The 25,545-nt window shown below is 37.2% G+C and overlaps 1 protein-coding gene across 1 annotated transcript in view; it reads left to right on the forward strand.

Moving 5' to 3' along the window:
• Positions 1-3,765: 3,765 nt before the first annotated feature.
• The window catches only part of LOC149305620 (zinc finger protein ZFPM2-like), a 147,827-nt gene continuing 126,047 nt past the window's right edge, over positions 3,766-25,545 (forward strand). Inside the window, exons 1-3 of the mRNA XM_089477386.1 lie at positions 3,766-3,787; positions 6,319-6,477; positions 11,018-11,119. Coding sequence (XP_089333512.1) covers positions 6,441-6,477; positions 11,018-11,119 — 139 coding nt within the window. The 5' untranslated portion in view covers positions 3,766-3,787; positions 6,319-6,440. The remainder of the gene's footprint in view (positions 3,788-6,318; positions 6,478-11,017; positions 11,120-25,545) is intronic.

Raw genomic sequence — 25,545 nt, forward strand, 5'->3', positions numbered from 1 at the left:
TAATGTGATTTTTTTCCTTTGTGGTTTAGCTGACCTACTTATACTATAAACATAATCTTATGGCTCTTTCTAGCAAAATGACTACATCCAAATACATGAAAGATAAATCTGTTCACAAAGTGTTACCCAATATTATTATTTTAAATGGCAAAAGTATCGACTTGCAGTTTTCTTTTCATGCTTTGGGGGAAACGTGGTAAAATTCACTGGATCATTAGATAATTTAGGCTTTAATTACCCATTTTGCATGCATGACAACATATCTGTCGCTGGCCTACCATCTGTTCAAATCCCTTGTTTATCCGTGTTGCTACCACTGAATGAATAGTGACCCAATTCTAGGTCTGATAGACTTAAAAGATACATCGTAACAATTATGAGAATAATTACATTCCCAGTAATACAACATAAAATATTTTATACCAAAAGCAATGTTTTCACCAATGATTTGCTCTGTCATATTACGCTACATCCATCATATATAATTTAATGATAGAGAGTGTAACCTTATAATTCAGGGCTTGTTTCCCTTTCAGGTGCATAGGGGGGGTTTGTTAGATTCAGAATCACCCCCCAGCGCATGCATGGAGAGCAGTCCCATTCATTTCTATAGGAATGCTTAATGCCATTTATGAATGCATATTATAGTACTTACTAAGTACTTTTATATGCTATTAATGTACAGTGGGGCTGATTGGGGCAGTATACTGTTCTTTAAATATTATTTAAAATTATATATTAATTATATTATTATAAATTTAATGATAAGCTAAATTCTATCAGAATCTTTTGGCGTTGGCATTAAGAGAAGGGATAAATATAATTCATATATTGGTGATAAATGAGATTAATGCAGAGAGGTGTTGAGTGGTATAGTGTATATGTTGTGTGGCTTCTATAGAACTAGAAGGGAGAAACTCCAGACAGCCACTTATGTTTGGGTCACTGCTATCTGAAATGCTTGGATGTTACTTAGGATAACTAGCTAGGAGACAGTGGCATGTAGGATGTTAGGTACAAAAAAGACATTCTTCTCGTATGTAAGGCAGGGGATGGTAGCAAACACTGCCTTGTCTGGGCATTATATACCAAAGAAAAGCCTGCTGTTTGATTTGATCTCAGTGGCGTTACTGAGTCAATACAAAGTATGGGACAGAATCTCAACATGCTTTTCAAGGGAACAACATGTACCATGGACACAATACTTTTCCTGTTTGGAAACCCTACATCCAGAATAGCTATAGATCCCACTTTTTACATTAACTCCCAAATATCCCAGATATTCGTTGCACAGATATAATACACGGTAAGCTGAATCCTCTTGGCATGATGTATCCATTTGTCTCTGTCAACTTGCATCGATTTAATATTTTTTAAGCAGTAATGCCCCTGACTCGAGTCGTCCTTTTGCGTAGTAATTAGGGACTCCAGCCCCATTAACCTCCCACTCTTCCCCAATAGTCTCAATGTCTTCCTATACTCTGTCTGGTTCTTTTACTAATTACTTATTTCTTTCTCTAAACGTTTTATTTGTTTTTAATTTTACAATGGGAACACGCGAGTCAAATGCAACAATCCTCCCTCATTTTTCTATCTATCCTGTATCTTTCATGATATTATTCCATATTTATACACTTAATAATTCTTATTAATCTATTTTGTAATGTATTGTTAAGTAAAGCCAACATATTCGTGATTAATTATCATAGAATTTATTATATATATTGAATTTATGTGAACAATTTTTAATACTTTTTGGAACTAGAGAAGCAGAAGCTCCAGTCTGACAAAAAACGAAGGACTATTAAAGATGTCGGCGCTTTGATTTTGAGTTGTAAGATAATATATACTGTGGTTCATGGCCCCTGGAAAAGCTTTGACCTCGGTAGTAATTTTGTTTCGGAGAGACTAGACGAAGCACAAACAAATATGGGTTGGGGTGAGAGCTTCGAGAATCAGCTGCTCGGTGGTAGATTTCTTGGCAAAACGGCCGTTGTGGCTTCCAATTGAATGCAGTGTTGCAGAAGGAAGACAAAGGACCGACAAGTGTATGATCTTATTAGAATCGTTGGCAGGATATCATGTAATCCACATAAAGAAAATCCTAGTCTATTTAATATAAGAGAAAAAAAAAATCAATATACTGTACCACTAAATGTGCGGCCATCTTTTAGATGGTTTTCGTGCCATTTAGCCCACAATGTGATCAGGAGAGGTAAAACGGCTACTGTTTTATTGACAGAACAGACACTATCTCTCCTCTAGAGATTATGTGCTATGCATCCTTTTTCCCCCTGTTTTAATATAGATCTTGTTTGGCAATTTATGATGCTCTTAGCAATTACAGAGGGCATGTGCTGAAAAAAAGAAAATCAATCAGCAGTGTGTAAATGGAATATTTCAAGTTAAGTCCCCAATCTGACTCATATAAATGTCGTTCCCCATATTGATTCAGGAGCTGAAAGAACGGTTGTATCTACTTAATAAAATATAAAAAGCAAATTCAGTGTTCAGTGCTTATAAGAGTCGGCGGTTATTGTCTTTATATGATGTATTACTTACACTTTTAGTAAACGCCGCATAAACTTACATCCGGAAAATTAGAAACCAGGATCTAGTTCTTTGTAAAATGTTAATTGTCTACAAACAATTTGGGTTTTTTTGTCTGTGAAAATACGCAACGTTGTTATCAATATACTTTCAGATTTTGTAAAAACTAAAATTAATACCAAAATAGCCAGCGATAACGTAAGGAAATGTATTAAAAATTTGTGCAGATTGGGTGTCTGAATTCTTGTGCGTTTTTTGAAAATGTCCTGCACTTCTAGAAACCCTCCTGTTATATCCAGACTCCTTCATCACCTTAATACCTCCACCACATGGGGGTATTAAGCAGGGTCCAGGGGCTCGGGTTTATTAATTACAGCAGTGGGCCAGCTGCCATATTTTCAGACATGTTTGTTAACTATTAAGTTCTGCTTTTCCCGTGATTTATCATCATCATAATGTTGATGGTTATTAATAAGAATGTTCTTGCTGATTTTACCATTCAGTCTGTTTCTATAATGATAACACTATTGGATCGCTGCTTCATCCATTACCATCCCAGGGTTGGCTGCCCCAAGCTTCTCCTATCCTGGTGGGACACGGTAGTGAGATCAGGGGTCAGGGCTAGGGTTCCCTAACCTTGGTGGAGCTTAGTGAGTGGAGTGAGTGGAGAATAATTAGAAATGGGTAGAAAGTAGGCAGAAAGTGGGCAAAAACGGGCACAGGTGGGTGTGACAAAAGTCCACCTTCCAACCCTGTGATTAAAGACACAAATCCTGAGACTCCTGATAATACCCTGTGTGTTCCTAAGTATTAACCCCTTTAGTTACTACATGCAAAAACAACTGCCTTAGACCTCTGCTATCCTAATCCTTTCTGGTTACTGTAATTGTTAGAGTCCTTTAGATAATCATATCTGACTTGCAAACCATTTCAGATTGATGAAGATGAGAGCGAAAAAATTGTCAAAGTTGGAAAGATGGAATTGCATTATACAATTATCATTTCCCAAGTAGAATGATTACGTTTGTTAGGTAGCTAGGTCCCTTCAATAAGGCCCTTATGGTATTAAACATACTAGACTAGGCATATTACTAAAATTACCTCTGAGACGGAATCACTTTTCAGTAATAATATCGCAAACTTTTCGGTCAGCTTAAAAAAAAAAAAGAGGCCAAAATGCCTTAATAAAAGCCTTATCCCTTTATAGCAAAAAAAAAAAAAGTTAAACAAGTTAAGAGTACACATGAGAATGAAAGAGGAAAGGCCTTTGAAAAATTTATACACCAGTGGAATTAATACCGTTATGCACCAGTGTCAAAAGACCCAGCAGTGAAGAATATTAATCCATTTAAAAAAAATCAAAGGAATCCTTCTTTGAGTGTAAAGAAACAATTTGAATAATTTTTGACCCTTGCTGCAAAAGTCGGCGGGTCAAATTGAACCTACTATTAAAATTCTGTAATATCTTGCTGTCGTTAGCATTTCAAAACTCAATTTAAATATTCGCACGGCTCTTTTTAATAAACTTAACAATTTAAATATTCACATAGCTCCCTTTTTTTTAATAAACTTAACAAAATTCAGGTAATTTTCCTTCAACTTTCTTGATTGAAGGCAGGCAATAGGTGCAGATATAAAATAGATGTACAGCTACGAGCAAAAGAAATCAATTATATATAAGAAATAACAGAACACATGGAAAGAAATTAATCAAAATTTTCTAGTATATGATTCTCTACTCTGCTACCTGGAGGCAAGGAATGTAAATGAAAAAAGCAACATTCTCCTGCCGATAAGAGAAAAATTAATAAAAATGTTTCCTTCCCGCAAGATCCCCTGATGCAACTCATGTTAAAAAGTGAGTGGCTTGAGGAAGAACTTTGCTCATTTAAAATATTTTTTTTTTCTTCTTAGTGGCTCGAGAAATAGGACTTTATTCTTGCTGTTAAACGCAATTACATTAGGATGATGTAGTCCTGCAAGGTCCACGGAACTAACATTCCTTCATTAAAGAACCCTGCGGGATATGCAGCATGCAGCTAGGAGATGTGAATTTTTTTAATCATTGATTATAATTTTTCTTATTATTATTATTTATATATTATTTTTATATTACCGGTAATAGCTGTATAATTAAATCAAGTGGGCAAATTGATGACGATGGCCCTATGTTTATTGTATGTGAGTTTTGTGGGGTTTTTTTTTTTTAGTGAATAGTGTTTTTGCACTCTTAGGGTTAGCGATATATCAGGGATATGAGCACAGACTTTTAGTCTTACGTTTACATGAATGTAAGAGATTGAAGTTTGTATTTTTTTTTAACTCTGAAAATGCTGTGTAGGAATATTTGGATTAAAAGAAAACGGGGTGTATTCACTAACCTGGGATGTTTGGTTTAGGTCTTAACATTTCTGTAATTCCTTTGTAGATATGGACATGCTGGCCCTGCATAATGTATAGGTAAATCGTAGAGATGACTCAGCCCTTTTAACAGGAGGTGCCAACTGGTGCTCTCTCTTTATAATGCATGCTGAAGTTGGGGCGAAGGAACCAGCCAGAAGCCTAGTGAGCCAGTAGCTGATGGAGCCCCCCAGTGTCAGCATGCCGTCTACATACACATAATGTGCGGCTGCAGGTATCCAGCTAGCGGCCGCGTATATATAATAAGTGCCAAGGCTGCTTTTATTTCCCGGTCTGGACCTGGCAATACAGAAAAAAATCTAAATCCTTGTGCAAAGTCTTTTCAATAAAACGGCTGTTCAGCTCCAAGACAACCCTGTAAGGTCACTGAAAGCAGAAACGTAGAGAGGTTGGGAAGCACAATCAGAGCAGCCATGTTCCTTTGGTTAACGTTATGATCATGAGTACGTTGGTTTCATCATAACAATGTCGCTATGAAATTAGGTTTTGCTGAGGCATCTATAACACATTTTGGTGTTGACTGAATACTATGGGTGCAGGCGACTTGCCTTCCTTTTCTCAGAATTTGCGTGATTATTCCTCCCCATTATACCATCTCTCCACTCTTGTCATGTTGCCTATTGGTTAAGGCAGCCTCTCTTAGGTTGTGTCGGGGAGAAGGGAAAGAAAACCAGGACAGGAAGTTAATTAGGGAATGCTTTCTAATGCACAGATTATATGGTTAAACTAAATATCTCCAAAATAATGAAATTAATTTCCAAACAAAAATACAAGATATATTTTTTTTTAATCAATGATTTCCAAAATGCTAAAAGCTGGGACGATGATAGCTCTCTTTTAAGCTTGCTGTTCCGCATCGACAAAACGTGAATGGATCTTTCTACTATTTTAAGCAAATAACCCTCAGCAGATCTGACATTATTTTCTCACTTGAAAAAAAAACAAAACACTTTTTAAAAAGCTTTCCAGTTTCTATGGCAACAACCTATGATTTTGTGCTTTTGTGCCATGTGACATTTAAGCTTTCTTTGGAAAAAAAAGTGAATTAAGCAATTTTACATGATTAAAAATGTATTTCTGTGAAGGCTTTGGGCATAGAACAATGCTAGAAATGATATTTTTTAAATCAGTATTTTTACAGAGTAGATGGAACAGCAGTAATTACACCACAAACTGCAATTTAGCAAATAAAAAGCAGAAAAGCAAGTGTTTAATCAAAAAGAGGTGTAAAAATAGTTTAAAAATAAAACATTGGTGTTGGGACCAACATGATATTTTTCACAGCACCGGGGAGCTGCTGGGATATTTAATAATCACACGTATTTACCTGTCCAAATTTTTTTTTAGGGCCTCTTGAGGACGCCATTGAAGAAGATGAAGAAGATTGTTTGTCTGAGGAAAATGATATTGTTTCTAAAGAAGATTTTCCTTTGGAGGAAAGCTTTACATCAGAATTTGAGCCAGAGAACATGACCTGTGAGGATGTAGAATATTTCTGTAACAAAGGTACAGTGTGTGATTTTAAATTGTATTACATTTTTTGTTTACAGAAATTGGCGAGCCAGCCATTGTAAACCAAGACCCCACATTTCCTCACCAGACACACACATGGCGAGGAGACATTTTTGCTGTCTTGGCTCTTGATAATATGACTCCCCCTACTGAAAAGCAGCGCCAAGCCAGGCGTTGGGCAAGAATACTCTTAAGTACTCCCAGCTCAAACAAACAAATACATTTCAGAAATACAAGAAGGCAGCTGAAGAGCTTCATAAGCCCCATCTGTTTTGGCCTGGTATACATTCTTCTTCTTCTTTTTTGTGTTTGAAAAAACTTAGGTCAGGAAAAAACCTTACCTATATTACTTATGTTTATTTAAAAATTATCTCAGTCAACATCATCTCAGCTACCCACCGTTTCCTTAAAAAAGTAGTCTAATGTAAGCGCTGGGACCGCCATACTTAGCAAAATGCCTATTAAAGGGTGCATAAAAGGCAACACTAGTCAGCCCTCTGTCTGCTGTAGGGCTTTGATTCCCATGATGCTTGAATAGCTATCTGAACATCACTGGAGTCTAAATCCACGGCAGCCGCTGTGTCAGGGGTTGCCTATCTCTGATTACAAGTTCTGTTGAAATAATTAAATAATTGTAAGGAGAAGAAAAACCAATATGACTTTGTAGTTTACCTTGCTGTAGGAAATGTTTGTGCAAATCGCCTATAAGCTTATTGACCTGAATCTTTGACTCCTTGTTTTCTGTGGATTTGGTTAGAATGAAGAAACTGATAGATCACTGATAGAGCTGATTGAGTATCCTTTGTATTTGCTGCCAGCAGACCCCACCCGCAGGGTGGACATAATCCTTCTTGCAAGACTTGTCATTTCCGTGGTCCAATATGATTTTTTTGTGCCTGTCGCCATTGTTAGGTGCGTTGTAGGCCTTAGTTAAATAGGATATGAATGTTAACGCTTTGTGGTATAAGCACTCGCATATAAAACATAAAACAATAGAAGCTATAATAAAGTATAAAAAATAAAACAATAGAAACTATAATAAAGACCTTGTGCATCTGTTTATTTCTAGGGTCGGAGGCAGGTTTTAAGAGTTCTTTTAGTTTTTTTGACAGATACAACTTTTTATAATTGTTATAATTGATTGTATTAGAATTTAGTCACATATTAGTTCATTTTACACTGGTTAAGGATATTATATCATATGTCAAGTGAAGGAATGTAGACATTTATAAAACATAAGTGTTTACATGATTACAATTTTAAATTAAAAATAATGCTGAATATCAAAATGGAGATCCCCCACCCAAAAAAACCCTCATATTATTTTGAAAAATATCCATTTAATAAGCTAGCAAAATTGTTTTAATGCAATTTAGGTTGTAAATAGAATGTTTTATGTTATTGAGTTAATATAATTTCACTTTGACACCACAATTCCATGTTGTATCATGATGTCATTTAAAAGTATTTTTTTATTATTATTATTTTTTTAAATTTACTTTACTTCTTTGGTTTCATAGGAAATGGTTTATAGCCCCACTTACTCCTACTCTTTTACACTCATTCTTTACTGTGTTTTGCCTCACCAGGTTAATGTGCACACAAACCATCTAACCCAAATACACAGGAGCTCACTGACCACTGAATCACACTCTCATGCTATGATGTATATTTATTTAGGTAAAATATGTTAAAGGAGATGACTTTTCCCAAATCTTTTGCTGGTCCAGCCAACCGGCTTGGCTTATACTCGTAAAAAGAGGATAAGTACAAACTGGCTTGTCTTGTTAGGTTGCTTGTGATCCTTTGTTAGTCACGGCTCTGACTTAGCCGGTATCTCCCAGCAGCTCTGACCATATTCTACATTTGAATATAGCGATATATAAACCTACATAATAAAGTCTACAAATAATTTTTTATATATTAGAATGCCGTGGGAGTGGTTTACTTTTGTTAGAATTTGTACGCTTATCCCATACATTATATTAACTTTCATAGATGATATTTCATAGTTTATTGAATTGTAGTATTTGCTTTTTGAATTTTCATTGTATTTTGGTAACGATTTTACATTTTATGTCAAATACTATTTTATTTATTTGACTGCCATATATTTCCCCCCCACCACCACCCCCAAAGCTTCAAAGAAGAAATTTGATATCAGACAAAAAATACACACATAATGTAAAGAATAAGATCACAAGAATATTGATGATATGTATACATAAAGTAAGAAATGCTTGCCAGACGTTTAAACAAAGGATTATAGTGCGCAGAACAAATCAGATACGAATGTAAACAGAGTTCAGAACAGAATGATGATTATAACATCCTTGAATGATAAAAGCAAAAGTACCAGTTAAATTTGGAAAAAAGAAGAGCTTTAGATAATGTGGCTTACAGATACCTTTTTGATATTCATTATATAAATGTTGTTTTTTTTTATTGCAGAAATTCTTAAATACTACAAATATATAAACAATATTATAAAATTTTAAGTTATGTCTAGATTTTTTTGTGATTTCAGGGTTTGGGAGCCTATTAATAATAAGTACACAGGTATACACAGGGCCAGTCATAGTACCAGGCAGCTTCTTGTACAGAAATCATACCTTAAGGGGTGGCAGAGAATATTGTCGCATTGGAGGGCCATTTGGTCTACATCTGGCCCTGGGTATATAGAAGCTTGTCTTGTTTATTTTTTGACTGCTTCACCTCATCTCTGGTCACCAAAATAATATTTAGGGAAAGAAAGTGGCTAGAATATGATAAATGTGGTTATGTAGACCAGAAAATCAAAGGTTTTTAGTTACTCTAGGTAGGCAATTGCTCTCGGTATCGTTTGGCAGACAAGATATGCCGAATGGTTCCTATCCGCCGTTACTTTCTATGTGTTTGGGGTATGTACAGAGAGTGGTGGTATATACGGTGGCGTATTGTTCTGTCCCTAGTACAAATAGAGCGAGCTTTCATGTCTACCCTAGAAGCAGTCAAGCCTAGGACCTAAATGAAATGATCCCTGTTACAGCATGATTCCATAAAGCATCTGGCCATTTCCCAGCAAATCGTGTAATTTTTGCCATCAAAAGAAATATTCTAGTTGAGTTTACATTAAGTCGCTAATCAGCAAAGTTGCTCATTTTGCTCATTAGTAACTGATTAGCGATGCCCCAGAGCTGGTGTGTGTTACCGATACACAATTATAATTCTGGTCTCTAAACAGAAGCCAAAAATGGTTTGTAAAGCTTGACTTTTTTTAGTTCACTCCCAGTCTTAAACATGCAAATGTGAATGGTTCTGTTTAGGGGACATTTACTTATACTCTCTCGACTGATGTAGTTCCTCATCTAATTTTATATAAATGTTGTGATTTCCCTCTGTAACCCAGATTTAATGTATAAAATTTAAATGATGAGCACAGGTTCGAGTCAGGCGTTCTGTTACATGTCAGAAGTTAGTTTACTAATGCAATGCAGTCAATTTATTAGTTCACTAGAGCCGTGACTAATTTTCAGTTGAATATTAACTGGTTTATTAGGACATATCAGATTATAAATCATTTTATTTACCATTGTACACTGGTTAATTTACTGGTACTCTGAAGGAAGATACCAACATAATATTATTTAAATACATTTGCAAACCTTTTTTAAAAAAAAATTGTATTTAATATTTGTTTTATTTATTTATTCATAATATATGTGCCTCATTTTTACAGTTTTTTTTCCTCAAAAGTTTTGTTTGGAATATCCTTCCCATGTTAAAAAGTGTATTATTGGATTTAATATTTTTTAGATATTATTGCTACAAATAAAGCATGAATCAGAATACTTTTTCCAAATTGGGGAATGATTGGGAAAAAAAGCACAATATATGCATCTGCTGTTTTCAACAATTGCTTTTCTGTGTACTTGAATGCGACATGCTTCAAATATCTGAATATAAAAGTTTATCTTATGTTCATTTTTGATATTTTTTTTAGGTGAAATAAAATTGGTAAGGAGCCACTAACATTTTAGTCTAAGTCTAAGTGAAGAACACTTAAGCTCTATAGGAGTAATACAAGTATAAAACCTAGTGTCAGCGACCAAAATTAGTTATACGAATAATGTCTTCTAAAATTATCTAAAATCAGAAATACAATGCTTATAATTCATGTAGCAACTTTACGTTATCAAAACAAAGATGGCTGCTTTGGTGAGCAGCCATCTTGATTTTTATACAGATATCATAAGAGTCAGCTTTTGTGGTAACATTGCTTTACAAATGGTGTATATTGTCTGTTGATGCCCTTTAGGGAATATGAATTATTCTCCATTATAATATAATATTCTCATCGCTCAGAACGATGGTTCCCATGGCCCTCTTCAACGGTACTACAATATTTGCATGTCTAGACATATTAGCAGTTTGATATAATATATACATAAACGTATATATTATTTTCTTGATGTATACCTTCCTGTTTGTGTCTACTCTCTCCTAAAATGCGCTGTGTAAATCTTAAATGACCTTTTACTCATCTCCATCGTAGGAGAGGAAGAAGGCAGCCATGACGCTGCAGAATCAGATGGTGAAACACAATCAGAGAAAACAGCTAAAACCAGACCTGATTCAAGTGGATGGGATGGACCAGGTAGGCCACATATTACTGTTTGGCTCATATCCACTATGCACCTATTATGTGTTATTTCTACCCAAAAGTATGTTAGAAAGTTGAATTTTGAATAATGGGCATGCTGGGAAAGGAGCAGTGTACATGTAAGAACTTTGGCTCAAAATCATATTTACATATAAAAGAAATGATATGCTTAGTAACGTAATCACAGAGTGTATGTTCCTATTTACTTATTTTTCTTGATTTTTTCAAATGTACTGTGTATATATATTCTGCCGTGACCATTAGTTAAGCGCATCTGGTTCTAATTGCAATTCACCAAATATTTGTCTTATTTAGCTGTTATGGCCAGCTTTTGATATATTTCCCACTGAACTGCCAGGATGGAAGGTGTTGAAGGATAATGCTAAGCAGAAATGGCGTATAGTGGTGAGACCTGACTTAGAAGTCATGTGATAATTGGTGAATACTTAAGGTGTCATGTGCACTTAGGCACGACTCTGCTCTCAGTAAATATACCTCTAAACGAATAACCAAAGGAACCAAAAAAGAGGAGTTTCAAACATTGAAGAGTAGTGTATGGAACATAAATCCTTAAAAATCTAGATTTTGTTGAACTTGGAATGAAGCAACATCTGCTAAAGAAGATATGTAAGAACATCTATCCTGTTTTCTAGAACCTGGGACAATAATATATACTTTTAAACTGGAAGCCAGATAAACATTAATTTATTGTATTCATTGACGTACTCTGTTTCATTTTTGCTAGTGTGTTTTGCAGTAATATTTCCGAAATTATTGTTTCCTTGAAATTTTTATAATTTGCTTCATGCCTGCTTTGAATAGAACAGTAATTGTTCCTGAATACTAATGAGTTCTGATGTTCTAGCTTGGTGGGCGATAAAAGCTGTGCTTCACATATTGGTCTCTTGCTTACATACTTAAAGCTGGAAGCTGATATCTTAACCCCTTTACTTGCAAAGCATTAGTCGATGCAATCCAACATCTTAATACAAATAATAATTTTGACTTTGAGATAATTTTTTTTTTAGAGCCGTGGAATTTACTTTTTATCTTCATGGTGCAGTTACCAGAATACATTTTTGGTGCCAGCTCAGAGTTCTACAAATAAGCAGCCAAGTCAATCTGTGGAAACAGATTTAAAAATAGAGTAGTGAGATATTAAAGTCTTCTCCAATAATACCCTTTCATGATGCAATGTGTTACTGCAGTGCTTGGCCACCAGATCATTTGAATGGTTTAGGAATAATTGTAAAGGACGTTATCTTTGCTGTGATCGAAAGCTCATATGCACTCTGCAGTGCCGGGTATATACTCCATGTCCAGAAGACATTCATAGGAACTGGTGCTTAATCTTAGAGTAAACCCTCCCATGTAACCTATGGCATGGGGTTGTAAAGGTTCGTTAGACCCATGAGTGTGCTTGCTGCTGAGATCACAGTTATGGTCTTGTTGGGGAGAGCTGATGTACTCCCCAAAACATCATGTAAGGGATAGTGTGCCACTCTATATGATGCAGAGTTCCAGTATATGACATCATCATATCCTTTAATGCTATGCCAGGAAGTGCAGAATCAAAGAGATTTGCTCAAAGAGAACAGTTTGAATGGTCTGCACCACTATTAGCTATCCTGCATGTAGATGGGAGGCAAGATGGGTGCCCATTGATCTTAGCCCAGCACTGGCTTCTATAGCAGAACTTGCACTGTGACCATGTTTGTTTTGTTATTACCATTGCATACCGTCCAACTGTCATGATTTCTACAGGAAAGTCTGATTTTAGGACTCCATCCTGTGAAGAGGATGTGTTTGTGGACACTTCATGTTGAGCAATCCATTCCAGCTTAAGTGCTTATTGGGCAGTGTGTCTGGTTCAGAAGCTATATCAAAGAGCAGACATCACTGTTATCTTTTGAGAACATATTTATGAATCTTTTCAACCTCCGGTATTATAACCCCAGCTTTTGTTACACTTCCACTTGAAATGAGCTAAAAAATACCGAAACCTACCAAATTTTTATTTGTGCAAATTCTTTGTAAATAGCATGGCATGAAGACATTGAGATTTTGTCAACTGCCATATTTTGGATTCCAAGGATTGGTGGTCTATGGATTCTTGAAGCTGCTGCATCGTTTGCACTCAGTTTATCAGTTAGAAACATCACATCGGAAACAACGCAATCCATTTACATTGTATCCATTTACTAATCTGCAATGTGTTGTGGATGTTACTGGGATTCGCTAGACGCTGTATTCTAAGCCATCAGGAAATTAATTGTGAAATTGTCAAGTGATTAAATGTTAATGGTCCTTCAAAACAGCGTGTGAGCAATTACTTTTCAGATATCAATTTAAAGGGACAGTCCAATGTCCCATGAAGCCTCAAGAAAAATGAATGTATATTAAAGTATCTTACATTCATTAAACCTGTTAGACAAATAAAATTAAAGCACTTTAGTGGTAGTGTTTTCACTCCATTAATTGGCTGCTTAAAGCCTTTCTGTGTACAGAAAGAGGGTCTCATCACAAAAATATTATGTTGCTTTGGTTTGTTTGTTGATTCTTTATAGTACAGCCTGCGTTAAACAATAAAATGGCTCATCCAGATGGACACTCTTACTAATGAAGTCTGAGACGGAACGGACTTCATTAGCATTGCCATAAAGAATCTGCTCGGTGTGGTGGTTAGAGCAGGGATCCAGTATATCACATGACTGACAACAATGGATGCCTCCATGTCTACAGATTGGAACAAAATGAAGAAGAAGAAAAAAAAATGTTTATATGGAGTTTTCCCTTAAAATTAAGAACTCGCTGCTCCAATGCTTTAGATGTTAGTAGACCCTAAAAACAAATGATTCACCCAGACTCCATGTCACCCTGTGATATCGCTTGCCATCCACTGCAGAGCTTTGGATTTTCCTCCAAATGTTAAATTATAAATTCCACTTGGCGGAGGTTGACGGCAGTTAAAATAAAATATTAGCTTGGGGATTCCAGACGTAGGCCGGTGTATTATAAGTACATTCTGGATCTTGTCCAAAGATGTTCACAAAGAAAATACTCACCAACATAGCACATTTCCGAGAAAATTAAGGAGCCGTCAGCAATCGTCTAGCCCTTTCTCTTTACTGATTCAGAGAATATGGGAGATAGGACATCTACGGAAATGCCATTTGATGTAAATTAAAAAAAAAAGAAATAAGTCTACGAAACATAGTTAACTGTAGATATAGTCTGACAGTAAGAGGAATATTGTGAAGGAGTAGAGAAAATCATAGAAAGACTGTGTGTTAGCCTGACAGTGAATCAGTATTATCTCCGAGATCAGATAATGCAGTTATCATTAATTTTCACATTTGCATTTCAATCTTTAGAAGGAAATGACTCTTGCCGGATGAAGATAAGAGCTCTGTCCCACTATAATGAACCATCGTTCCATCACAGTGCTTTGTATCCATATGAAAATGAGGCTGGGGAGGGTGGTCATAGAAACATTATAACAGTGTCAAAAATTACTACAGACTTCCAAGCCCTTTATAAAACAAGAGGCAGTCTAAATAAATCTTCTGTTGTGAAGTGGATATCAGATTAATAGAATAAAGCTTAGGTCTCTGTTGGAAAAGCAAACCAGAGGAAGAGAAGATCCTTTGAGTTCTATAGCTTACCATGAACACTTTTTAAGGATCAGGAGAACAGCAGGTTAACTGAATAAAACCCTATTCGGGGCAGAAACGTAGAAAAGAAATTAATTTTTAGGACATTAAATTAGATGTATACTGCTCTTTCAATGTCAGGTGGGGGCTTCAGTACCACTCAACTGCAAAGCAAATAACATGGAAGGCATATGGAGGACAATAGCCTTTTCAGACCAGCCACACAATTTGTGTCTTTGCACTACTGTCTACATAAGGTTCTAAGCACGTTTCTAAGCAGGTTCCTTTTAACCAAAAATGTAAGCCTCTGGAGTCTCCCTGAAGTCTGCTCGGATTAGGAGTGGTCGGTCTGATGCCAGGAACGTAAGCAGGAGACCTGAAACATGACTTGTTTAAGTGGAAGAAAGACATGAGAGAAGCAAGGGGTGTTTTCTCCCAATCTGAAAAAAGACAATAATGTATGTCTTCTGTCAGGCGAAAGATTGTATAACAGAATATTTATTAAAGCACGGTAATTGGCATTTGCTTCCCTGGATTATTTATATTAGTTATTGCTTTACATTGAGCCATAGATGCACAATCCCTAAAAAAAGTGTTACTGTCCCTTTAAACAGAGACCGCCTGGTTTGATTTATCAGTGATTTGTCTGTATTGCACAGTCAGAAAATTTAGCATTGGCAGAATATAAAAAAGTATTGATTGATGATTCCAAAACATTTTGTATATCCACCTTAATGTTTTAATGTTAGCTTATACAAATATTTAACTATCATTTTAAGGCCAGCCATGCAAGTAAATTAGATAAGTTGCTAAAAAATTATTCTCCATTATAAACTGTATAAATTTAAACTCAAACTAGAGACTATTTTTCTAGACACCCTTCAGACATCGCAGGTTCCACTTCCTTAAGCACCTTTTCTTTTAGTTCTGTTAATTTCTCCCCATGAGATACCGTCTTGGAGTATAGGGCCATTGGTGATTTATAATGGTCACCTTGGGTTCGAAATCTAAAGCCGCAAAGCTTCCCTGGGGATTTCTTCCGATCTGCAGAAATAGTTATATGATGGGGGAAAAATGTTCTCTCCTGTAAGGCAGCCAAGATGTAAAGTTTTGTCTCAGTGATCCTTTAACCTGAGTGACTAATAAGTATCTCATTTTAATTAGACAATTCAGCATCCCAGACTCGTAAATTAGGAGAAATCTAGGTTTCTCACCTTGATGACCCTAGTTCTCCAGAGAGGAAAATAAATTGTCCATATTGTATTCAGTGCTGTAACACTCACAAACTTTAGAAAAATGTTTCTTCCTTGTGTTATATGTTCATTTTCCTTAAACATAATGGAACACGGTGATCCCATTGTGATAGACACAGACGTTTTGGAGCATTTATTGATTAATCGGTGTATTCACTAAGCAGCCTTCATCATATAAAAGCAGATCCATCACATTTTTTGTTTCATTTATACATTTTAAAATTTTATATTTTACAATTTTATATTTTGTGGTATTTGCAGATTAAAATATTCGATACATGTATATAGAAACAGATCTTAAGTGCATACTCTAGAAGCAGCCTTAACTTCTTATCCATGGGAATATTTCCTCCTTTTAAGTAATTTCTCCACTTTTTGTTCCGGCTTCTCCTTGGTTGATGTTGCCATTTAAAAGAGGCACACATTCGGTTTCTACGTGCCGCTGGAGGCTCTTTGATCAGTCCGGCAATATGTTGAAATCATAGACTGGTGGTAATTAAACTAAAAAGGTTCTGACTGTGCCCAATGGCACACCAAAGATAATTGTCATTTCAGGATATTCATTAAAATAGGGAAACTTGCCAGGAAACTAAATGCGAGAAGAGTCCGTTGAAATATAATGCAACTTCAGAGGAACTTGGGTGGCTTAGGTTTGTGACAATTAGTTATTGTGGATGTGTTCTCTGTTAAGATCAACTAGGATTTAAGTGATAGGAGATGCCCAAGTGAATTGGGAACTCGTGCATTCATCACATTACTGTAAGGTAAGTAGTGAATACATCTAAATGATTCCCCTGCAGAAAGTAGAACTGATGGCTGAGTATTTTAAATGTCCTTTATGGCAACAGTAAATTCATTTTATATAAACACACACGTTTCATACCTGCCAAATGTAAAGAAAAAAACACTAGAAAAAAAGGCTCAAAGAATGAAGAGGTCAAATGGATTTCAATAAGTCGCTCAAAGGCCATCGTCGGACAACTGGACATCTAATGATTTTCTCTTCGGTCAATCTTCACAGCACTGGCTGCCTTTTTGCTCTGAAGACTTGTCAAAAAAAAAAAATACAGTGCAATACAATACCAAAGACAGCTACTGTAAAGGTTACATTATTAGAGGGTGGCATATTTTAATAGTATATGTTCATCTATGCATGGTAATGGCCATTGTTTGTTTTAATGTATATATTTTTAATCTTCTTACCTTTAGTGTTTTGTGGCAAAAAAGTAATGTATGTGTATTTTGTGGTATGATTAGCACATGTGCCCTGCATCTTTGCCTGGGCTGAAAATTAAGAACATGAATTATACTTCAGGTAGAGTCACCTTAAATCAACCTAGAGGCTTTGCTAGGGTTGCTCTAAGAAGGATTAGAGTGTATTATAAGCTCAGTATCACAGACAACCCAATATATCAGTTATAGAAGGCCCTGCCGTAAAGCAATTTACGGGTGATTGTACATATTCTTCAGCATATACTAGCCTAGGGGGCAGGCTTCGGGGGGCAGATCTTTAGGGAAGGGGTGCAGTTGCTCCTCACCATAAAACCTCACAGAAGATCATCAGGCAATCAGGCCCTAAATTGCATAGCTGTTCAATGGGTCGGTTGGGGAGATGTCCCATGTACTCTGTCCATTTACACCCAGTAGAACCTAGCCAGGACAGCTTCCACAGTATTCTTACCCGGCACCATGTGCCTTTCTCAGGCAGACCAACGCGACGTATCATGTCCTAGCCATCACCAGAAAAGACTGAGGCCGTGGTAAAAAGAGCCCAACCAAAATATTCTTTTGTTAAGGGTTCTGGGTATTATGGCCTAGGGCAGCAAGTTAATCGGGTAGAAGCCCCTCTGCTGCATAACATAGCTGGTTAAAAGGTAGAACACTAATCTCCCCAACACTGCAGAAGACTGTGCCATGTCAGCACAGCCTATATAGATCCTTCCTCCCCAGGCCCTGAAAAGGCGGAGCCCCGGAACATGATGTCATAACCCGGCGGTCAGTAGTAAGGAACGGCGTCATTGAGGGATGGCATTGCTGCTGCCCCGGGTTACCCCTAGGCAGGGGAGGGCTGGCAGCCCAAGGCCTGGGGGGCAAGTCTAGTCAACTGGCCCATTGCGCCACCAAAGCGGCTGCGAGCGACATTGAAAGCGGCTGTCGTGCGGCAGTCACTCCACCGGCGCTTAATGAAATCAAAGCGGCCGGCGTGCACACACCGCCCAATAGCCGTGCCTCAGCTCTTCATCCCACCCCTTTTAAGACGTGGGACAAAGAGCTGAGGCACAGCCATTGGGTCTGACTGCCGCATGATGCAGGGGCATACCGAGAGTATTTGGCACCTGTGGCATATACTGTATGTGGCACCCCCCCACACACACTTTAAAACTGCATAGTTTCTATGGTTAGGCAAACATTGACAGGGGTACAGCATAACTATTATATACTGAGGCACACATTGACGTCAATGCGTGCCTATCACTATACATTGAGCCAGACACTGACAATACTGCACTACAACCCCTATCACTATACTAAGCCAAACATTGATGTGGTGTAGGCCTACCACGTCAGTGACTGGCTTAGTATATAGTAGGGATGCACCGAAATGAAAATTCTGGACCTAAACTGAAAATTCAGCATTCACTTGGCCAAAACCCCCCCAAAAAAACTTTAAAATACTTTATTAAAAGTAACTCACCAAAATTAGACTAAAAAAAATCAACAACAATATTAATTAATTTATATATATAAAACAGCAATCACAATCCTATCATGCCCAGCATGTGCTGGCTGACTTAGCATGATAGGAGTGTGATTGCTGTTTGCAATATATATATATATATATATATAATTATTCTGTCCAATAAAAGTGTTGTTAACACACCAAAGTTGGACCCCAAAAAAATTGATAACAGCAATCACACTCCTATCATGCCTAGGCAGCCAGTATATGCTGAAATCTGGGCATGAAAGGAATGTGATTACAGCCTCCCTATGTCATGCTATCACCCAACACTTACACATCCATGCTATCTGAAACCCTCATTCACAAACATTCAGCATAACACCCATCACTCTCACACACTATCCACTATCCCTGAATCTTGTCCTACCTTTCTTCTGTCACTGTCACTTTTCCTCCTCCTCTTCGTTCTTCCTTTCTTCTGTGTCCTGTCCTTCCGGTGTGGAAGATAGTGGGCGTGGCTTCAAATCCCAGCGCACAGCCACAGTTGCCGCGCCGGCACCCCTCAGATGAGCGGCAGCCGGGGCGGGCCGCCCCCCGCCAGGTACGCTACCGGCACAATGGGCGCATTCAATCCAGCCACAAACTAAGCCCACCGGCCCGGATTCAGGGCGGCCTGGGGGGCAATTGCCCCCCTGCCCCCCGGCCCAGCCCGCCCCTGCCCCTAGGGCATTGCCGATGATCAATATGGCACTGCCTGGACAGTTTTAATAACTTTCATAACGGTGTACAGACCTATACTGTAATATGCATTCCTTGTCAGTGAGCCTGCACGGGACTCTAGACAGTCCCTTTAGCCGTCTCGCTGTGCGATTATTACATTTTGCAAAAGAGAAGATAAATCAGAAAGGCTGCCTCGGCAGAAATATTGTTGGAAATGCAAAAATATGGAAATCAAATGAGTTTCCCAAGCTAGTTTGTTGTTTTAAGATAGAGCTGAAGGCACTGAACCCAATGACATGCACGTATTTAACAAATTGTAGGTGTTTTTATGTTAAACATCAATTACTATATAAGCATTGAATATAAAGCACGCTCGTCAGTTAATGAGGATAACTTTGTGTCTCCGTTGTTTAAAATTATTTATAAACTCATTACTGGAGTCTAAGCATAACCATGGCTAATAATTATTTTCAGGGGGAAAAAAACACAAATACAATTTTTTAATTAGGTGTTAAATTACACAAAGCAATCGAGTGGACGTGGAGCTTAAACTATTTCAAACATAATCGCTGTATATTTTAGGTTGTTAAAGACACAGCCACGTGAAAATAATTATTCTAGCATGACTCTTCCTTTTGACGAAACATAGAAGTTGACCCCCCACCCTCCCTGTGCCCTGCAGAATATTCCACCAACGTATAGTAGACTTCCATTGATTTTTCATCTGCCTGGTCCGGTCATGGGAGATCATAAGCTTTCCCCAAAATTGAGACTCTCCCGCAAAATCCAGGATTGATGGGTGGTATAGAAGACAGGAGGTGGCTCCTAAGTAAACAAACAAGCATTGTCAGATTACTGATCCCATGTTTAAGATACATGTTTACCATATATACAGGACATTGTTCATTCATCTGATGTAGTGTATATATATATATATATATATATAATATTTTAATACTGACCTTTCCCTGTCGTATGTCCCGGGTTGCACCGTTTCCAATAAAACGAGTGCTGTGAATTACTCTAGACGCCGATCCATCTTTACGGATAAATGGTTTGTGCGGTATAATAGGAGAGGCGGAATCACACAATATGCAATGAAAAGAAGAGAAAAACCGTAGGGTCTCCACTCGGAAGGTTGCATCTTACTATAGTTACTTGTTGGAAATAACAATATCTGTCTTTCCACTAAATACAGTGATTTGTGTACACTGTGCTACCTGAAATCTTCATAAAATGGCATTCTTCCTATATTTCGTTTTACAAATGAAGCACACTTCATTTAAATATCGGTTATTATAATATATGCCGGATTTGCAGGTTTTTCGTTGTACCAAAATGTCTTGCCCCACTTCTAGTAGCGGTTTACTTTCTGCACGATAATAGTGTTAGGTTATCTTATTATCCATTGTATTTGTTATGGGAACAATAAATGAATTTGTAGAAAGACCTGGAGATTTTCAGAATCTGATCTGGGATCAGTGAAAGGAAAGCACGCTCATTAAGTGAATTAGAATCCAGAATTTATAGAGTAGGACCATGGTAGAAGAAACTGACCACGGCAGCTAATAACCTCACATGTTTCGCAAAGCACGTGTGTTTCGAAGTATTTGATTCATTCAATTATTTCCCAAACCTTCTATAGCAAGCCTGCATAACTCATACACAGGTAGAACGCCTTATATTGCTTAGTAAGCTGTTTTGCTTTAGGACGATAGTGTTGTCTAAATCCATCTTTTCTAATTTTTTAGTAATTTATTCTCCTTATTCTCCGTCTGCCTTTTTCATCTTGCCTCTGTTGTTTTCACATCAACCATTCTACCATTTCTGATCGTAACATCAATCTGATTTTATGTGCAGTGGTCACAAATCCGCATTAGATGATCCGACACCTTTACGGCTTTAGCATACCTGTATTTCCTTCTAACCACCGAGGGCTTGTGCTTTTTGTATTTTTAGTAAGTGTTTTGGAAATCTTTAGTTCAAAAACAAGGGGCTAGCTTATAGACGGAAATCTGTTGCAAAAGATAGCAAAATGATATCTACCTCTATACGAATATCAGTATGTTAGGGATATCGTATGAGCATATCGGGGAATATTCAGGGTTTTGCTCCAATCTCAGGGCGAAGAGGCAAAATCTTAGGTTCATATAGTGTGGAGCTGACTCTTTCATACTCTACATTGATCTGATGATATCTAAGACGTCTATTTCGTGCTTTTGCCACCAGTATGTCATGGTTGATATCCCTGTTAGAATGCATGTTACTCAATTAAGGGTATCTTTAAATAATGATAAGTCAATGGTCCCGTGAGGACTGGTATTAGAGTTATTTGGTTAACACATTTGATGGGCCGCTATACAGAATCTGCATGATGGGCTATTAAAGGGCCACCCATATATGCTTATGGGGGAAGAATAATACATGCCGAGAACAGGAATTAGAGATGGCTTTCATTGTACATGAAACACTATACAAAGTTTTAATATATATACCATAGACAGGGGGTTTATCTTACTCTCAAAGCATCATCGCATAGGCTTCATTTGTGGGCCGAAGTAAAACCCACTTGGGAAAGTGGCAGATCTGCTTTAAGATAATTGTCTACAAATACAAGGCCGGATGTGATGGAATTTGGCCTTGTTTCTTCCTAGTTAATGTGCTCGCTGTAGAGCTGTGATATATTAATTATTACGCTACCTGTAACATGCAGATGAGAATAAATCTTTTTGTTTTTCTCTGCCCGGTGCTGTTTGGCTCACTGTCCATTTGCTTCCTCTTACTCTCTCTTTTTCCTTTTCCTGTTGTTTACATTAAAGATGTACCGTTTCCCGTCCTTTATTCCCCACCCATCCTCTCTGGTCCGTACGCACACAGGTGTACCATTTCCTTTTAACCTTTAGAGCCGCACTCCTCGTAGCATCCATTTGTCTCGCTAATCCCTTGGGTTGACCTTTCCATCTGTAAAACTAGCCAGGACACTCTACTATTTATAAAAGGAAACAAGTTTCGGAATAGAATTACTCGCATGTCTCACAGAGTAAACAAAATAAAACACTTTTCTTTTTTTGTCTCTTTATTTGTAAAAGTCGGTTTTGATAGGAGTATTCATGTATTTGGTCAACTAAGCATGATCTTTTTGCACTCACACAAATATAGGTATTTGTGGTGCTTCCAAAACTTTTTGAGTATGTATTTGTATTTTTGTATAAAACAAAGTTTAACTGCAGATAAGAGACATTGTTCTAATGCTATGTGCCGTAGAACCTTTTTTAGTCCTTGGTCTAAGATTCTATTGAAGAAAGTCGTATCCCTATCCCATTCATATTAAAATTCAACCACTGTAGTAGGATCTGCCACTTCTTTTAGAGCTTTGTTCCACTTATCCACCACCCACTTATTGACATCAACTGTCTTACATCTAAGCCTCGTCTCTTTAGTTTTAGACCATGGCCTTCTCTCCTAACATTCCTCCTAGGCTTGAATTGAGGTCTATCTTGGACTTTGTTTTAATTATTTTATTATATAACTATTATCATATCATATCCCCTTGTGTTTTATTGTTATACTGATATCCTGTATTGTTTAGTAGCCTTCACAATGTGAGGTCTGATCAGAGATCTGTAAAATGCCATCACAACCACCCTCTTCATGCTTATAATATAACGAGCAATATTTTCTCTCGTCGTTGCTTTTTACATAAGCAAAAGGCTGGAGCACTCAATATTCCCTTCCTCAAAGGGTTCATACTGCAATACAATAGAATATAGCTTTCCCCTCCTTTGCGTTTGGGGGTCTGACTATAGGATTGGGGTTGGCTGTGAGCCTGTTGAGACCCTGTATAAGGATATCCTCTTTTGGATATTTATTTATTTATTTATTGTTTTTTTTTTCCAGTTAGCTAGGAAGGAAAATGTTTGTTCTTGGAGTATGATTTGATTTCTCTTTTGTTTGTTGGATGCCTTATTTAAAGTATTATACTAGTACTGAGGGTGTGAATATATATATATATAATTTTTACGAAAATAAATTTTTTGGATTACATATGTATATTTACATACATAAACATCTGTAAATTATCATGTGTATATTCTATGTATATTACAATTTTATAGAAATTATTATACCTTATAACCTGTAAAATTAATTTTGGGTTCCATCACGCTCTGCTGATGGATTAAATTTACACTTTATAACTATCCCATCAAAATGTAGCAAATGCACAAGACCTTCTTTTCAGTTTTCAATTTAAAAGCAAATGATTTCATTAGAAAAAAAAGGGAATCTTCAGTTTGGATGTCGAAGAATGCCAGAGCCTGATGAAACTCGCTGAAGAGACAAACCAAGTGTACAGATGCAGATTAGGCTTCAGAAGATGAGGGTGTAAAAGGGATTTAATGGTAGGATGGATTATAGAAATCCTTGTAACAATGTTAAATAATTATAGTTCCAGCTGAGATCAAAGCAGTGCTGATTGAACCCCTCAAGCTGCTAACACGAAGCATTTTGAGAAAAAGAGAAACCCTGTGAGACTGGTCAGCCATCACCAAGAGCGTCCTCTGATCTTCTGAAATGCCAGCTGCACTGACGGCAGAGGTGAAACTGGTAAAGGACGTGCAAAGGAGGTGCAACATTTATGGTACACTCAGTAAGCACCATAAAAATAGCTTTTCCATTTCTACAAATCAGAGATTTAAACACATATACACAGTATTTAGACCCCTGTCCTTCAACGTATCCCTCAAGACAAAGTACTCCAGGGAAGTCTATCAATGGACAGCTTAGCTCTCCTCCACCCACCTACTACTGACTCACCTTTCCTAACCTCTCTCCTGCTGTCGGTCTGTGATTATATCCAGCAATATTATTTATTTAGTGTTTGCTACGAGATACACGTGCGGCTGGTCTATCTTAAACATGATCTTAACAGTCGCGTGGCTATATCTCATAAAATCAGATTAACATAGAGACTGCAGTAACACAGAAACAAAGGTACCAAGTAAATGCTGAATTGGGGCTATTTCTGCTATGAAGGATTGAAGATTTGTCTAAATTCCAGTAATAATAAATTTATCTGATGTGTGGTTAATGACACATTTGTGTTTTATATGGAGGGCATTTTTAATTGATTTTACCCAATCCGCAGAGGATATTGGGCCAGAACCCTTCTGGAATAGGTGGTCACATGGAAGAGGTTTTACTGCCGTTCTCCTAAAGTGGCTCTTTGCTTTATAACCTGTGCTATAAGTGGAGAACAAATATGGGAATTTAAATTAGTCCAATGTAGTAATGTAGAAGCCCACATAATCAGAATTATAGGTTAGAAGTCAAAACCTCAGGATGGGATTCAAATAACTAATCAGCACTGGTCATAGAATCGTAGAATTTGATGGTATATAAAGCATCATTCGGTCCGTCTAGTCTGCCCATTTTTCCCGATGTAAAGACTCAGACCTTAATCAGTCCTTGGTCTCATCTTAGATTCACGATAGCATCTTGACGAGGAGCTGTGCTTTACTTTGGAGATAATTGTTGTATCTGGGTTCCCTTTAATCATTAAGTTCTGCCTGGATTTGTGCTATACCCAAGACATTGAGTCTTTTCACTATTATGCTTAGTTAGTAAGTTAGTAAATTGGAGTGATACAAGTCATTAGACCGGCTCAGTTTACTGTTTACAACTCAAGCTACAACATGACAACAAAATTACAGAACTGAGGATTGCTTGTGTTGGCCATCACTGAACGGTCAGAACAACTACTCCAGTTTATTTCAAAGTTTAAGTTGCTTTGTATGTTGTTAGTAGGTAGTTTACGTCGGAAACAAAGCACACCACAAACTGTACCACGCACCACAAAGTGTACCACGCACCACAAAGTGTACCACACATGTTGAAATTGATCCCCATATCAACACATGTGTAATTATATGTGTTATCAGCAGGCAAATCCAACGAAGCCTTCAATCCCGTTCCATGTGCATGTCACCTAAAATTTCTCACCGTGTCACATTTATTCAACATAATTTGAAGTAAGATGAGATTTTCTCTTTAAAACAAAGAGGTGCGACAATTATATTAGCATTTTGTTTCTTTTGTGTTCCTGCTGCAAAA

The sequence above is a fragment of the Sceloporus occidentalis genome, unplaced genomic scaffold (genome assembly GCF_023333645.1).
Source record: "Sceloporus occidentalis isolate IW3139 unplaced genomic scaffold, rSceOcc1.0.p SCAF_11, whole genome shotgun sequence".
NCBI lineage: Eukaryota > Metazoa > Chordata > Lepidosauria > Squamata > Phrynosomatidae > Sceloporus > Sceloporus occidentalis.